This window comes from Schistocerca cancellata, chromosome 6 (assembly GCF_023864275.1).
Source record: "Schistocerca cancellata isolate TAMUIC-IGC-003103 chromosome 6, iqSchCanc2.1, whole genome shotgun sequence".
NCBI lineage: Eukaryota > Metazoa > Arthropoda > Insecta > Orthoptera > Acrididae > Schistocerca > Schistocerca cancellata.
The window spans coordinates 220,711,570-220,728,987 of record NC_064631.1 but is presented as its reverse complement, the minus strand read 5'-3'; the positions used below and the strand labels follow the sequence as shown (position 1 = coordinate 220,728,987).

Genomic DNA, 17,418 nt, shown 5'->3' with positions numbered 1-17,418 from the left:
GTCCTCCCATGTGTCTTACCTCGCAGCCCGGCTATATGTGGTCCCTCAGTGTCCTATGTATCCTCAGTGGTAATTCCTGAGGAACAAATTCAGTCACCCTCGTCCATTTGTACCTGTCCCTTGTCTATTCAAAACTAGACTATGGGTGTTTTGTTTATATATTTGCATGTCCGTCCCTCATATGCTGTCTCAATAGGCCTACTATCCACCATCGTGGCATCCATTTAGCTACTGGTGCCATTTGCACTAGCCTGGTTGAGAGTCTGCATGCAGAAGCTGCCGAACTACTGCTGTCCTACTACCATGACTTTCTCCTCAGCAGATATGCATGCTGTTTGTTAACCATGTATGGCCTTCATCCTGTGCCTCCGTCTTCGATGACTCCTTTGATCACCAGTATGGGCTGTGTCCCTCTCTCTGTTAACTCCTGGCGTTCGCATTTGGCTCTGGCTCTGGCAGCCACTGCCACTTTTCCATTGGATGTAAACCCTTCACCACCTTGGCTTCTTGCAGTGGGCCGTGTTCACCTTGACCTTCATTTGTTACTCCAGTGTTGCTCTATTGCCTTCAGTTTCACTACCTTCACACAGAATGTCAGAATAGTACCTTTGTGTACACTGATGGGTCTCGGACAGACTGTGGTGTCGGGTGTGCCTTCATCATTGGCACCAATGTTTTTTGGTATTGGCTTCCGGAGCACTGCTCCGTATTCACAACAGAGCTCTGTGTCCTATATCAGGCCATGCAGTACATCCGGTGACTCAGGCTTTTCAATAACGTCATCTGCTCCAACTCTCTCAGTGCCCTTCAAAGCCTCTATGTGCTGTAAATGTCCATCCCCTAGTGCAACAAGTCCAGGAAAGCTGTCACTTGCTCACTCTTGATGGAGCCACTGTGACGTTTATGTGGGTTCCTGTCGGTCTGACAGGAAACAAGGCCATTGACACTGCTGCCAAGCCTGCAGTGCTTGTACCCCAGCCCGCTGGCTCGTACATTCCCTCCAATGTTCTCTGTGTTGCCATCTGTCAGCAGGTGGTGCCACTTAGGCATCACCACTGGTCCTCCCTTCATGGGGTCACTCTCTGGCTTATTAGATCTCTCCCAGTGGCTTGGACAACCTCCCATCGGCCCTGTTGCCATGGGGAGATCATTTTAACTAGGTTGGGTATTGGGCACTGTCTTTTTTAGCCATCTCTAATTGTTAAGTGGTACTCCCTCACCACTTTGTGCGCATAGCGCTCAACCTTTGATGGTACGCCATTTCCTGACAGAATGCCCTTTTTTTAAACAGTTATGTTTTCATTTGTGTTTGTCATCCGAGTCATCGGCCGTTTTAGTGAACAACATATGGGCTGTTGAACGCATTTTACTTTTTATCTATTATAGCAATATGGTGAAGGACATTTAATCTTTAGTTCAGGACCTCTGTTTCTCTACAGCTTATTTGTAGACATTTCTTCATGTCCCTGTTTTTAGCTGTCTTCTCTTCTCTCAATTGACATTAATGTGTATTCGTCTTCGTGTCCTACGGTTCTGATACAGGCACATATGACCCTAGTTGTTTTTGTGCCCTTAAAACAAAACAACGAAAAAGGAACCTGACACCAGCTAGTGGCTGAAGGAGCCTGAGACTGTGGGTTCCAGAGCTTCTTCCAGGCTTACACCTACAGCTATGGCCTCACAGGATTCTCCACTGTCAAAAGTTGTGAAAGAGAAGAAATTTCAGGAGGAGGCTAGCCAGTGACCCTGAAGGTTCTAGATCTCCCCACACTGTCTGGACTTCAAACTGATGTTCATTGATGTTGTCCCAGCTCTTCTGGTGACAGTGATTTTGGGGCGTGAGCGGCCCTCCAGGCCCTTTCACTCCTAACCATGGCATCCTCCACATGCTAATTCATGGAACTGCAATGGGTATTACTGTCATCTGCCAGAACTACAACAGTTAATTTCCTCATGTTCTGTGATCTGTGTTACTGAACACATTTCACTGATGACAATTCTCCAGTTTTGTTGAAACTGTTGTGGCCCTGAAAGAGCATCTGGATGGGTCTGATGTCTTTAGTGTATGGATTCCCCTCTGTGCCATATTACAAGCAATAGCAATGCAAGCGTGAACAACCCGTAGCAATCACCATTAGTAATGTTTATTTATCTGCAGGCAGCCTGCTTACTTACCCCCCCCCCCCCCCCCAAAAAAAAGCATTGTTTTTTGTAGTTTTTTCCTTTCTTTTATTTGTACTGCCTCAATCTCATATACATATGGAATCACCCACACATACACTCACGATTCACATACAATTTTTACATTGGTTGTAAACATATTACTTACATCACAACATGCTTCCATCGTTGGCATCACTCCAAACGCGATTTCAAAATGCTACACACAATATTCATGCTGCCATACAACTTTTCTGGTGAGTACTGCTTACAAGAAAGTGATGACATTCACATACACAACATTGTTCTCTGAGTTTTATTCATGGCCCCCAAACTAAATAAAATATGCCAGTAAAGTTGTCTGGCCATAGATACTTAATGCTATCCATGCATAGCTGGGACAGTTCGCTAGTGTGGTATATAATCTATTGTTGCCCTTCAATACTGTTGGATTAATGTTGGTTGGTGAGGTGTTTGTCTTGGTTTTCCAGCAATCAGTTTGATGCTTTGTGGGCTCTTACAAGCTGTTTCAAGTGGGATTTCCGAAGAATACGTGGTGTTTAATAATTCATATTATACTCTTTAACACTGTGTAGGGGGCTTGTTAGATACATTTTTACATTTGAACAATATACAGGAACAATTCAGTTACTTGTTATAGGAAAACAAGATAAACTCATTTTTTTTTACTTTTGCACCATTCCATACATAGTTTTTCTGTATGGAATGGTATCATCTGTGACAAGTGATAACACTCCATACTTGGCCAAAACTTTCTATGATGCGATCAGTAATCTTATTCCAGAAGAGCTACTGTGAAGTTTGGAAGGTAGGAGATAGGGTACTGGTGGAAGTAAAGCTATGAGGACAGGTTGTGAGTTGTGCTTGGGTAGCTCAGTTGGTAGAGCACTTGTCCGCGAAAGGCAAGGCAAGGTAAGTTCACGAGTTCAAGTCTTGGTGTGGCGCACAGTTTTAATCTACCAGGGCATTTCAGTAATCTTATTAATGAAAAGTTGGAGAACTTACCCCTTTGGTGGTAATTTTCCCTTATTTGTTCTGGATTTCTCTCCTCTTGATTGTAGAGTTTGTTCCACCTCCTTATTGACACATAAGGCAAATAAAGTATGTGAGCCAGTCTAATTACAATAACAACACAGTTACTTAAAGTTGGCTGTTAAGAAAAGAAATGTTGCTTCAATAAGAAGGTGGTAGGAGCATTACTGTCAGGAAGAGAATTCCAGGAATAATGAGGAGAAATGACAGTTGAAGGGGAAAGCTTTCCTCCATTTCATTAACAAGATTAAAATTTCATTCATCATATTAGACATTTCGGGAAAATGTGCAGTGTGTCATTCGTGATTTAAATAATAAAAACTGCCCCAATTACTTATTTTTTGTTGCTTAACACATACTAAACAGCAAAAAAATGTGTAACTGGGACAGGTGTCATTATTTAATCAACAAGATTATTAACTGCATTGGAAAAGTTTTGGCCGAGCAAGGGTTGCAAATGATGATTAACCCCTCCTGGAAAATAAAAGAATGCCTTAGAACTGCAAAATATTTACGCAGTCAGTTTTGACTCAAGTCGTATTTAAGATTGTTATAAGTTAATGCTGAGTACAATCCAGACAGACAATTAAATTTGAATGACACATGTCAGTGTCAGCCGGAATAAAAATTGGTCGGTTTTTACACCAGCTGACAACATGTCATCTGAATTTACTCATTATCCTTTGCATCAACACTTCACACACTTGATATTGAATTGTAATAAAGTTGAAACTAGTTATGTAAATAAAATGCAACATAATTGGCATCTAGAGCATTTGATTTAAACAAACATGTCCTGTTTCTGTCAACTTTCTGAATTTTTACTCTCACAATGTTTGATCACATTTGCAGTTTCATACCTAGGTTCTATTTCAGTTTTTCTTGTTGTTGTATTTTTCATGTGGCTCCCGTCACCTCTCTCATCAGACCAGACTACAGAAGCACAAATTATGCTATCTAGTGGTCTTAACAGTTTTTGTATGCCATATTGTTTTCTTACAAGTGGTAAATAAATCTTCTTGTTTCTCTGTTGTATTGCAATTTCATTTTAAGCTCTTCCTTTTGTTATTGACAATTTATAGAGCAAGACAGGTAGAGGCATAAAATACTATAATAGTAACCTCTTTGAGCCAGGTTACAAGTAACTTTAGCCAATAAAAATACCTTAAAAGCATTTACACGTGGATGGAGGTTACTGAATGCACAGTGCCATATGTTGTTGTTGATTGTCTAATGAATACCAGTGTTGTTGTAGTTTGTCTGATGAATACCAAGCAGTAACTAGCTATCACTGATTCATTCTTCATCATCTGGTAGCTCTTTTCTGTCTTTGATATAACATGGTCACCTTTGGGCAATTGTACATTTGTAGCAACAACTGATAGACTTAATTTTATATGCCTCTTAAATTCATAGTGATTGGCTTTGCTTATAAGTTTGTATTTTTTCTGATGTATTATGTTCATAATGTAACACTGTAAACAAAAAGCCTTGTTTTCCTTTTTATAAAAAGAATTTTATCCTTGATTTTACAAAACATTTAAGCATTAATCACCTTTGTATTTCTACCCTTTGTGGCATGCAGGAAGAGAAAACAATCACCGTCGCTCTTGCTGACAATACCTTTAGAGCACATTAGCTCCATTATTTTCATGTAACAGGTTTCCTGTTTCGTTGTGGCACACACTTCTGAATGAAACAAAGTTATATATTCGCTAATAAAAGTAAATGGTATTCCATATTTAAAACTAAGTGTGTTATCTTAAAAAATTCACTGATAATTTTCCAGAATAGTTAATATAGGGATTTTTTGGGTACCATTCAATACACATTCCATGGAAATAGTGACAATATTTGAATGTACAATTTTAAACCAAGGTTCTGTTGCTAAGTATAATTTATATGTATGAAATTTCACCCTTTATATTAAACTGAGTAGTATTTCTGTAGAGTGTAAGCAGGCAATCTGGGCACGAGTGGGTGCGGAAGTGGGAGCACATGCACACACGTGCATGTGGATGTGTATATGGTTTCAAACTATTCCAAAGACTGTGTCTATTGCTGAAGTCAACACAACTACAGGTGTCAAATATGCTCTCTCCCTACAGAACATAAATTTGTTTTTTAATGTGCTAAAAGCATAAAAATGCCACAAATGTGTGTTAGTGTACAAAGGAATGCATATGGGAACATATTATTCATTAAATATTTTCTTCTTTATGCTAGAGTCAGGAAGTGGAATGTCATTGCCTTTGAGTGCTGGTAGTTTGCTGTCCAATGTGCCACCACCATCTGAGCTACCAAGTTTTATATCTCCACCAGCAGATACAGTTTTAAAACCAGTTACTACACAGGCAGCACCAATTTTCCATGAAACAAAGTTCAGGTAAATCTTTTATAATATTACTGCTATTTTAAAATAAATCTAGGAACTACAGTGACATATTGTGTTCTGTGTGCCATACTTATGTAATTTAAAACCAAATATCGTAATTTTTTAAGCATTTCTAGAAACAGGAGAATATGCTGCACATCCGTAATCTGTATATTGCCATTCCTCAGCAGGAAGCTTATAAATACTTTTATTAATTTGGGTACTGTTGAGACATAAATGGTGGTAGAATTAAAGGGGTATTTATAAAGCAGTTCACAGATAACATGCACACAAATTAAGAATAAAACTTGTTATGTTGAAAAATCATCCCCTTTTGCAAGAATGCTGCATCATCATATTACAGTCTTAAAAAGTGGTTGACGAATTCAGCACAGAAGTGTAGAATCATTTATGATATAAAGTGAAATCTATTGAATGGTTATTGAACATCTTGTATCAAGGAGTATTCTATTAATAGCTTAAAATGTTTAATGCATGTTAGTTTATTTGGAACTTAAATTGCAAGAAGGACAAGAAACATACATTAGATAAACATGTGGGAACACATTGTGTGGGTCAGAAAAACATATCACAAAATGAAAGTAAATAGCATGTTAAGCATGCCAGGAACCTTTGCCGTACTATAGGACAAGGGTACAAACAGCTGGAATCAAGCATTATTTAAAGTAAAACTTACAGAAACTGAAAAATGTAACAATGCAGCTTTTTACAGCATTGTTAATAGTAGAATTGGCTCATATAGCCCCTGTGTACAATAGTGCACAGCATTTATTGTCAAAGCAGGAAGATACAAATGTTACATTATTCTCTGAGCACAACCAGTCCTAGCTGAGCCATCTGTGAATAGATTAATCCACTGTTTACGAAAGGTCCAGTGTGGCTCATGAGTCATTCTTGGATTTCCCAGTCATTAAAAGCATTTCCTGCATTTTTTTTTTCGAGTCCTTGATTGTGCACAGTTTTAATCTCTCAGGAAGTTTCAGTTTCAGAAAGTATTTGTAAGGTTTACATGACTAACCTGTCACGCTGTCTGCTGTGAGTGATAACTGAAGAGTTGGTCGATCACAAGCTACTGATACACCAGTATCTGACTCAGCAGGCCAGAATGCAAGATACTCCTCCCCTCCCCACTCTGCTTAATCGGTCCATAGATGATGACAGAATTTACATAAAGAAGAATGGGAATGTAAAATGCAGTGCACAGTATTAGATTTTTTGGGGAAATTTAAAAATAGTTCAAATTATTATTCTTTTTGGAATAACAAAAGTATCTCCAAAATAAAAATTTATATGGAACTGGTTATGGTATCAACATAAAACTGTATGGGCACTGAATTATATGTTACATTCTTACTACAGATGAAACAGGTAGGTGTTCGGCTGATTGCCCAATGTCCAACCATCCTATAAGCTTGATGTCCAGTAGCCGGATATTGGGCCGAACATTGCCTTGTAGTATGTCGTAATGTAGAGGTCTGAGTGGGCCCGCAGAAATCAGCCACAAGTGATCGAATGCATTTGGGTAAATTAGGGCGTCATCGATCATAAATGAAATGAGTGAACGATATATGAATAGAATGATTTGACTGATTGAATTGTTGCAAATTGCCATCACTTTCACTCCTTATTATTGGAGGTTACTACTGAAAATAATGCATTAACTGCAAGATAAATTATGAAAACTGTCATTTGGGAATATTTTGAAGAGGTTGAAAAAATCAACCAACCAGTTGCAAAACAAAGTTTTACTATCCCTTGACCTGGGTTTCAATATTTCAAAAAATATCTTCTTCAGAAGGAGTGGGCCTTGTTACATCACATGGTGGTATATATTAGCTGAAGCCGAGCAGCTCTTGTCATATATAAAATTGACAAAAACAAAAACTATCCCAAGCAATGGCTTTAGATAGCAGCCAGATTACATTTAGTGTACTTCAGAATGAGTGCTCACTAGTAAATGCCCACAGGTAGAGACTCTTGTCAACCTAAAATTGTAACAGGAGTGAGCATTCATTCTGAAGTATGCTAAATGTAATCTGGCTGCTGTCTAAGGCCATGGCTTGGGATAATTCTTGTTTTTGTCAATTTTATATGTGACAAGAGCTGCTCGGCTTCAGCTAATATGTACCATCATGTGATGTAACAAGGCCCATTCCATCTGTAGAAGAAACTTTTAAAAATATCAAACCCCAGGTCAAGGGCTAATAAACCTTTGCTTTGTAACTGGTTGGCTGGTTTTTTCAACCTCTTCAGATTTACACAATTACTGTTTTGCAGCTATGTTTAAGATTTTAGGTATATTTTGATATAAACAGTGGCAGTAAGTTTGCCATTTGTTGTTCACAGTTAGAATTTCTCATTGTGGAGAAGAGAAAAAGGCAAGTATGTACCAAAACCTTAGTTTATTTTGTTTCTTTACACTGATCAACAGTGAGTCTCTCTACAGATATAAACTTTACAGGTTGTGAGGGTATGTGCAAAGATTATGAAATGGCGGCAGATACACAAAGGACTTAGCAGTATGAGCCTACTTAAATTTGTCACAATGCACTCCTTCTGGCTTGAATGCATGCGCTGATGTATCCTCTCCTGAGGTAAATTGGTCCACAACTGTTGTTACTGGCACTTGATATTCTGGATACTAGCACTGGGATGGAGTCGACATCCAAGCAAGTCCCATACATATACATGTGCTATCAGGGACGGAGGTAACAAATGAGGTTGCAAGATGTCTGTGATGTAGTGCTTCCCAGCTCACCCCCACACTTGCCAATACTGGCCATCTGGATTAGTGTAGAACTGTGATGCATTGCAGAAAATAATGTGATGCCATTCATCAGCAGTCTATGCTTCTTCATCATGGCCCATTCCAAATGTTTGTGTTACGGTGTTAATGGCATACTTCGCATGGGATGGTAAGATTTAGAATCTAAAACATTCAAACCCGAACAACACTGCTGGTGCCTCTAACTTATATAATGAATCCTCCTCATCTGCGGGAGACACAGATCTAGACACATAAGTGATGGGTCATTGTTCCCCTTCACTTTGCTGCTAGAGGAGCACTACAATTCCTGAATTGGTAGCATCAATTTGTAGAACAAACTCCTTCTCAAAATCAGGTATGGCTAACATTGGCATTCTGTCTAACACTGCTTTGAGTGTGTTAAAAGATGCCAGCTGATATTCACCTCATTTAAAAACCTCTCCTTGTGCCTCAGTTGGGGGACTTGCCAGCTAGGATAAGTTCTGGACAAATTCTCGGGGGGGGGGGGGGGCGGCATGTTGATAAACCTCGCAATTTCTTTCTTATTCTTGGGCACCGGAAACTAATGAATGGCTTTTTTGCGCTCTTGGTCCATCCTTAAAACCATTGGATGAAACTGCGCGACCCACTAATGATCTCTCCTCCTTCGTCAGGTTAACTATTCACAGTTTAATGGTTAATGCTGCCTCAGTAGGTGACACAATACTTGAACTACATGGTCCAGGTGGTCATCAAACATTTTGCTGTAAATAACACCAGTGTCTAAATAATCGTATACACTCTTGAATTTTAAAGCACTCAAAAGAGAATATAAAAGTTGGAACAAGACTGTGGCCCCTGGCCAGTTCAAAAGAGACTGTAGTTCTCAGATAAATTCCAGTACGAAATAAATCCCAGTCTGTACAGAAAGCAGTCAAGGGCTTGGACTCTCCTGCAAGTGGGACCTGATGATATGCTTGATTCAGATGTTATGTACCATTAGCCTTTTGCTGGTGGTATTTTTTTAAAAAAATATATATATCTGTGTAGAAAATATATATCTCTCTCTCTCTCTCTCTCTCTCTCTCTCTCTCTCTCTCTCTCTCTCTCTCTCTGTCTTTGTCTCTGTCTCCCCACCCCCTCTCTACTCCCTGTGTGTGTTGAACGTGATTTGTTGTTAACAGTTTGTTTAAACATGTCAATCAATGTTCCTGGCATAGAGAAAAATAATGTATTTAAGTTGTGATACATGTATTTTAATTGCTAATATCTATTTTAACATCTGAATTTTGCAGTCCTGTTATACCCCAAAGTAAAGGAGCTGAAATGGTGCCTCCCCTGACACAAGATGTACCTGCTGCAGGTGATAGTGGAACTGGTAGTAACAGTAGTGGTGGTTTGTTTGATTGGGTGAAGGGAGCAGTTGGAAGTGGGAGTCTTTTATCAAAAGTTGCAGAGAGAGCCAAAAATTCTGTTGATTCCATGATAACTACTTTGGACCCACAGATGAGAGAATTTTTACGTAAGTATTTATCTTGAACTCGAAATTTGATTTAAGCTTACATTGGTAATTGCATATATTAATTTAATTTAGTTCAGTCGCATCATATTGCACATAATTATGGTAATAATATAATATGTATATAAAAAGAAATAATTTCTATTGTTTCATGAACTGTGAATGAATGTAGGACAATTGTGTGGTTGAGCAACATTTGGGCTACAATATGTAAAGTTTTTTTGTCAGTGGAAAATCCATGCTGGACGTGACTGGACTAAGTTGGGGAAATGAACCCACAGTGACATCCAGGCTTGACTCACTTTCACTGATGTTTCCACCTATGATTTACGAACATCGTAGCAGGTTCTTCCAAGGCAGTAACATCATTAGTGGAACACAGTTTGTGGAGGACCATGTCATACTCAGCCATGAGGAATATACTCTGTGTTTCAGATAAGGTGTTTCTCTGTGCATCTTACAAAGTATTAAATGAAAGATAACTTCATTTAGATAGGTAACTGCAACACACATGATTTGTTCTGTGGTTTTATGAACATGCCGTATTTGCCCGATTATAAGAAGAGGTTTTTTTTTCCCAAATGCACCATTCGAAAAATACAGGGTCATCTTATATTCACAGATTAAACTATTGCTGCTGAGGTTAACATTTTTATATTGTTTAACAGACTATGCAGAGGTCATATGCAGATTTATTTTGAAGAATTCAGAAGGGCTGGGCTGGTCAAACACTGCTCATGTTTGAGCAGGCTTAAGATTTCCTGATATGCCAAAGTGCTTGATACCGTATCACTGCTGCTCGAACTATCACATGGCATTTGATCTGGGTGGCGCTAGTGCAGGGAAGACACAAGAAACTATGAACTAGCCACTACAACAGTCTATTGCTCAGCTTAAAATTTGATTATTTTGTGGAAATACATAAGGAAATAGTACTAAACTGAATCATCTTACAAACTCTTGTATCTGAACAGGTTTCTGATAAATGTTTGGATTCTGTGTACAAATATTAATGCTGCTTTTTAAGCATAGATCACATTCAAAAGCGGAAATGTTGTCCTTCAAAAGAATTATGTGATTCTGAACCCAGGTAGATATTTTATTTGATTATGAGAGACAGTAATGATTTACTAAATGGGCTGCAAATGAGAAATACGGCCACTGTTCACATATTAGGATACTGGGTAAAAACTTTGCCTGATTTTAATCAGTTTTAAAACATTATGGTGACATTCAGATGAAATAAGAAGGAAAATTAATCCATAATAAAATGTCTAAAAACGAAATAAATCTTAAACTGTAATCATTGTTGCAAGAATAAATTACAGCAGGAGATATTACCAACAGTCATGGGTAGATTGCGAGAAAGTGAAGTTCGAGAATTGAACTGAATCGTGATTGCGATCTTTTATTTATGTGTTAGCTGCTGTTGTTGCAAACGAGGTCTGTTCAGAAAATTCCGGGACATTCTTAATTTTGCGCCAATCCTTGCTGACGCCTGTGTTTAATGTGTAACTGCCAGAAGTTTCAGTATTGTGTGCGTGTTAGTTATTGTTCATTGCTGTATTGAATAGAACATTGTGTCTCACAGTTTGGGTATTTTGAGATGACAGAGTTAGAGGAGCAACGCGCCTGCATTAAATTTTGCGTGAAACTGAATAAAATCTTTACAGACACACCAAATGATGAAGAAAGCCTGTGGTGAAGGGTGCTTAAGCCAAACTCGGTGTTACGAATGGTTCATATGGCTTACAAATGGCTTGATGGAAGTTAAAGATGACCCTCATTCAGAATACCCTCGATATCTACCAATGTTGCTCATATCAGGAACATCAACAAAATTGAATGTGCCGATTGAAGACTGACTGTCCAAGAGATTACAGAAAACTGTAACATTTCGGTTGGATCTTGTCATGAAATCCTGACACATCATCTTGGAATGCATTGTGTCACCACCAGCTTCATCCAATGAAATGCAAGAACACTCCATAGCTTGTCATCTTTATATCGAAGCGTCACTAACATTCCACACAACGGAAAGAGTGGCCATGACTACAGTCCCACAGAATCTTCCTTCCACCAACAAGTGATATTATATTTGTGACACGTGATGTTCCTTAAGAGAGTCAGAAGTGGTGATGAGACATGGATCTACGGTTATGATGTTGAGACCAAAGTTAAACCTTCAGAATGCGCCGGGAAAGGTTCTCCAACACCAAAAACAGCTTGACAGGTCAGGTCAAATGTGAAAGACATGCTAATAGTTTTCTTTGACTTCGAAGGACTAGTTCAGCATGAATTCATGCCACAGGACAAACTGTTAATCAATGGTACTATTTGGACTTGCTGTGATGCCTGCAAGAAAATGTGAAAGGGAAACAGCCTGAACTGTGACAAGGCAATTCATGGCTATTGAATCATGATAACTCATCCGCACACTCGTCCCTGTTGGTGCCTGACTGAATTTTTGAACAGACCTCGTATGACCTGTACTGTAGAAGAAATTGCAGTTTGTGTTTCACATTTGCTCAAGCACAGCACTAATGAATGGTTGGTGGGGGAACACTGATACTAGCTTGCTGAGAACTAGGTGAGCGTGTGGAGGGGAGCAGTGAGCGGGCAGCAAATTATATCATGTTGCCAACCTTGAGAATGTATACTGTGTACTTTGGCGTTTTAGGAACACCTGTCGTGTTTAAAATGCAGTTTGCCTGAATCTATTTACAGTAGGAATTGAGTCGACTTTAAAATTGGACAAATACTCAACAAAAGTATTCATTTCTGTAGGAGTCAATAGAAGTCTAGATAGGGGCTAGTGGCTTACTGACGTGTACTGTGCTGCAATTGTCGATGCTCATCGTGACGTATGACAGGTACAAAAAGGGGTGTGTCAGCTGCTGGTTCTATGCAACCATTGAGAAAGCAGCAGGCAGGTGATATGTTTGAAAGGAAGGGAAATTATAAGATTCTCACAACAGTATCGAAGTGAAATCTGATATGTTTTCGGATAAAAACAGCTGTGTTCTCATGTCTCACAGCAAATACAACTTCAGAAATTGCAACATATTCTTAAGAAACAGCTAAATGTTTGTGTCAACGGAGGTGTAAATTCCACAGCTGTGCTGTTTGGATAATTATAATAATAATAATTATTATTATTATTATTATTGTTGTTGTTGTTGTTAAAAATAGTGATACCACAGACAGCAGAGTTAGTAAGCGAAAAATGTAGAAAAGAAAATGGTCTGCAAGTTAATGAAAACCATTTCTCTTCATTTATTTTATCTCTCATTGTATTACTGGTATCGAAATTGAGACAATCAATAAATGGCATAAATTTAGAATTGGTGTAATGTTAACTTTGTAGGCAGATACTTTATGTCAATAAAAGTTCGCAATTTTGGTCAGAATGTGCTAAAAACTAAATTTTTCTCAAGATGCCTCTTTGAATAAAGTGGGTCGTCTTATACACAGGTAAATAAGATACTTTATTTGGTTATTTTACAAAGAGTTACAGCAAAGAGCTACAATTTTTTTAAATATAGCATTATTTTTACCTATTTTATAGATGATGTATTTAAACAAAATGTGTACAGATCAGTTAAAATAAAGTTTCTATCAATTTTAGTTAGGGAGTTAGAAATGTACTAGGTTTTAGTAGTGGATGGATGCAACATACTGTATATAATAGACTGTTTTAAGATGGATTTTCTGATGGTGAAAAATCATATAAGTGATGTGTTCAAATGAGTACTCATATTCTGAATGTACAATGTAACGACTGATGGAGCAGGATATCTCATGGTATAATCCATAGTTGCTTCATCGGTATTATTTTGGTCTTCACTGAGCATCAGAAAAATGTCATAGTACTAGTAGGACGTGTGTGCGAGATTTATTGTATGTCAATATCCATGGCTTACAGAACCTTGTTTGTCTGTGCGTCCCTCCCAACACTGCTCTGTATAAAGCAGTGTAAGGATACATTCTACAATCTAACCATACATGACTTAGCACACTGTGGGTGTTTGCTACTTCCTGACACATCCACAGATGATTTATAATTGCCTTGAGTTGTGCATTCAGGAAAATGAGTACTTGTTTGTTCACATCACTTAGTTCTGCCACCAGATCATCCATATGAACACAGCCATTTATGTACAGCATGTTGCATCTGCCTCTAAAACTTAGAATGTGTGTAGCTCTCTAAGTAAAATTGTAAAAAATTTCATTTAAATTTATTTGTATGCAGTTTGTTTAAATACATCAACTATATGATAAGGAAAATAATGTTGATTTAAAAAAATATGCCCCCTCCCATGAACCATGGGGGGACCTTGCCGTTGGTGGGGAGGCTTGCATGACTCAGGGATACAGATAGCTGTACCACAGGCGCAACCAAAACGGAGGGGTATCTATTGAAAGGCCAGACAAACTTGTGGTTCCTGAAGAGGAGTAGCAGCCTTTTTAGTAGTTGCAGGGGCAACAGTCTGGATGATTGACTGATCTGGCTTTGTAGCACTAACCAAAACGGCTTTGCTGTGCTGGTACTGCGAATGGCTGAAAGCAAGGGGAAACTACAACCGTAATTTTTCCCGAGAGCATGCAGCTTTACTGTATGGTTAAATGATGATGGCATCCTCTTGGGTAAAATATTCCGGAGGTAAAATAGTCCCCCATTCGAATCTCCGGGCGGGGACTACTCAGGAAGACATTGTTATCAGAAGAAAGAAAACTGCCGTTCTACATATTGTTGCATGGAATGTCAGAGCCCTTAATTGGACAGGTAGGTTAGAAAATTTAAAAAGGGAAATGGATAGATTAATGTTATATATAGTGGGAATTAGTGAAGTTCGGTGGCAGGAGGAACAAGAATTTTGGTCAGGTGAATACAGGGTTATAAATACAAAATCAAATAGGGGTAATGCAGGAGTAGGTTTAATAATGAATACAAATAATAAGAGTGCGGGAAGCTACTACAAACAGCATGGTGAACGCATTATTGTGGCCAAGATAGACAAGAAGCCAACACCTACTACAGTAGTAAAAGTTTATATGCCAACTAGCTCCGCAGATGACGGAAGAGATTGATGAAATGTATGATGAGATAAAAGAAATCATCCAGATAGTGAAGGGAGACGAAAATTTAATAGTCATGGGTGACTGGAATTCGATAGTAGGAAAAGGAAGGGAAGGAAAAGTAGTAGGTGAATATGGAATGGGGATAAGGAATGAAAGAGGAAGCTGCATTGTAAAATTTTGCACAGAGCATACCTTAATCATAGCTAACACTTGGTTTAAGAATCATGAAAGAAAGTTGTCTACATGGAAGAAGCCTGGAGACACTGGAAGGTTTCAGATAGATTATATAATGGTAAGACAGAGATTTAGGAACCAGGTTTTAAATTGTAAGACATTTCCAGGGGCAGATGTGGACTCTGACCACAATCTCTTGGTTATGAACTGTAAATTAAAACTGAAGAAACTGCAAAAAAGTGGGAATTTAATGAGATGGGACCTGGATAAACTGAAAGAATCAGAGGTTGTAGCATGTTTCAGGGAGAGCATTAGGGAACGATGGACGAGAACGGGGGAAAGAAATACAGTGGAAGAAGAGTGGATAACTTAGAGATGAAATAGTGAAGGCAGCAGAGGATCAAGTAGGTAAAAAGATGAGGGCCAGTACAAATCCTTGTGTAACAGAAGAAATACTGAATTTAATTGATGATAGGAGAAAATAGAAAACTGCAGTAAATGAAGCAGGCAAAAAGGAATACAAATGTCTCAAAAATGAGATCAACAGGAAGTGCAAAATGGCTAAGCAGGGATGGCTAGAGGACAAATGTAAGGATGTAGAGGCTTATATCACCAGGGGTAAGATAGATACTGGCTACATGAAAATTAAAGAGACCTTTGTGGAAAAGAGAACCACTTGTATGAATATCCAGAGCTCAAATGGAAACCCAGTTCTAAGCAAAGAAGGGAAAGCAGGAAGGTGGAAGGAGTATATGGAGGGTCTATACAAGTGCGATGTACTGGAGGACAATATTATGGAAATAGAAGAGGATGTGGATAAAGATGAAATGAGAGATCTGATACTGCGTGAAAAGTTTGACAGAGCACTGAAAGACCAAAGTCGAAACAAGGCCCCGGGAGTAGACAACATTCCATTAGCACTACTAATAGCCTTGGGAGCGCCAGCCCTGACAAACCTCTACCCTCTGGTGAGCAAGATGTTTGAGACAAGTGAAATACCCTCAGACTTCAAGAAGAATGTAATAATTCCAATCCCAAAGAAAGAAGGTGTTGGCAGATGTGAAAATTTCCAAACTATCTGTTTAATAAGTCATGGCTGCAAATTACTAACACTAATTCTTTACAGACGAATGGAAAAACTGGTAGAAGCCGACCTCTGGGTAGATCAGTTCGGATTCTGTAGAAATGTTGGAACATGAGGCAATACAGAACCTACGACTTATCTTAGAAGATAGATTAAGGATAGGCAAACCTGCATTTCTAGCATTTGTAGACTTAGAGAAAGCTTTTCAAAATGTTGACTGGAATACTCTCTTTTTAAATTCTGAAGGTAGCAGGATAAAATATAGAGAGCAAAAGGCTATTTACAATTTGTACAGAAACAAGATGGCAGTTATAAAGAGTCGAGGGCATGAAAGGGAAGAAATGGTTGGGAAGGGAATGAGACAGGGTTGTAGCCTATCCCCGATGTTATTCAATCTGTATATTGAGCAGGCAGTAAGGGAAACAAAAGAAAAATTTGGAGTAATTAAAATCCATGGAGAAGAAATAATAACTTTGCAGTGTGCTGATGACATTCTAATTCTGTCAGAGACAGCAAAGGACCTGGAAGAGAAGTTGAATGGAGTGTCTTGAAAGGAGGACATAAGATGAACATCAACAAAAGCAAAACGAGGATAATGGAATGTAGTCAAATTAAGTCGGGTGATGCTGAGGGAATTAGGTTAGGAAATGAGGCACTGAAAGTAGTAGATGAGTTTTGCTATTTGGGGAGCAAAATAACTGATGATGGTTGAAGTAGAGAGGATATAAATTGTAGACTGGCAATGGCAAGGAAAGTGTTTCTGAAGAAGAGAAATTTGTTAAAATTGAGTATAGATAAGTGCCAGGAAGTTGTTTCTGAAAGTATTTGTATGGAGTGTAGCCATGTAAGGAAGTGAAACATGGATGATATATAGTTAGTTTGGACAAGAAGAGAATAGAAGCTTTCGAAATGTGGTGCTACAGAAGAATGCTGAAGATTAGATGGGTAGATCACATAACTAATGAGGAAGTGCTGAATAGAATTGGGGAGAAGAGAAATTTGTGGTGTAACTTGACTAGAAGAAGGGATCAGTTGAAGGACATGTTCTGAGGCATCAAGGGATCACCAATTTAGTATTGGAGGGCAGTGTGGAGTGTGAAAATTGTAGAGGGAGACCATAAGATGAATACACTAAGCTGATTCAGAAGGATATAGGTTGCAGTTTGTACTGGGAGGTGAAGCTTGCACGGGATAGAGTAGCATGG

General features: G+C 38.6%; 1 protein-coding gene across 1 annotated transcript in view; it reads left to right on the top strand.

The window, feature by feature from the left end:
• The window catches only part of LOC126190876 (protein PRRC1-like), a 74,909-nt gene that overhangs the window by 26,239 nt on the left and 31,252 nt on the right, over nt 1-17,418 (top strand). Inside the window, exons 2-3 of the mRNA XM_049931476.1 lie at nt 5,440-5,599; nt 9,650-9,876. Of these exons, the coding sequence (XP_049787433.1) occupies nt 5,440-5,599; nt 9,650-9,876 (387 nt within the window). The remainder of the gene's footprint in view (nt 1-5,439; nt 5,600-9,649; nt 9,877-17,418) is intronic.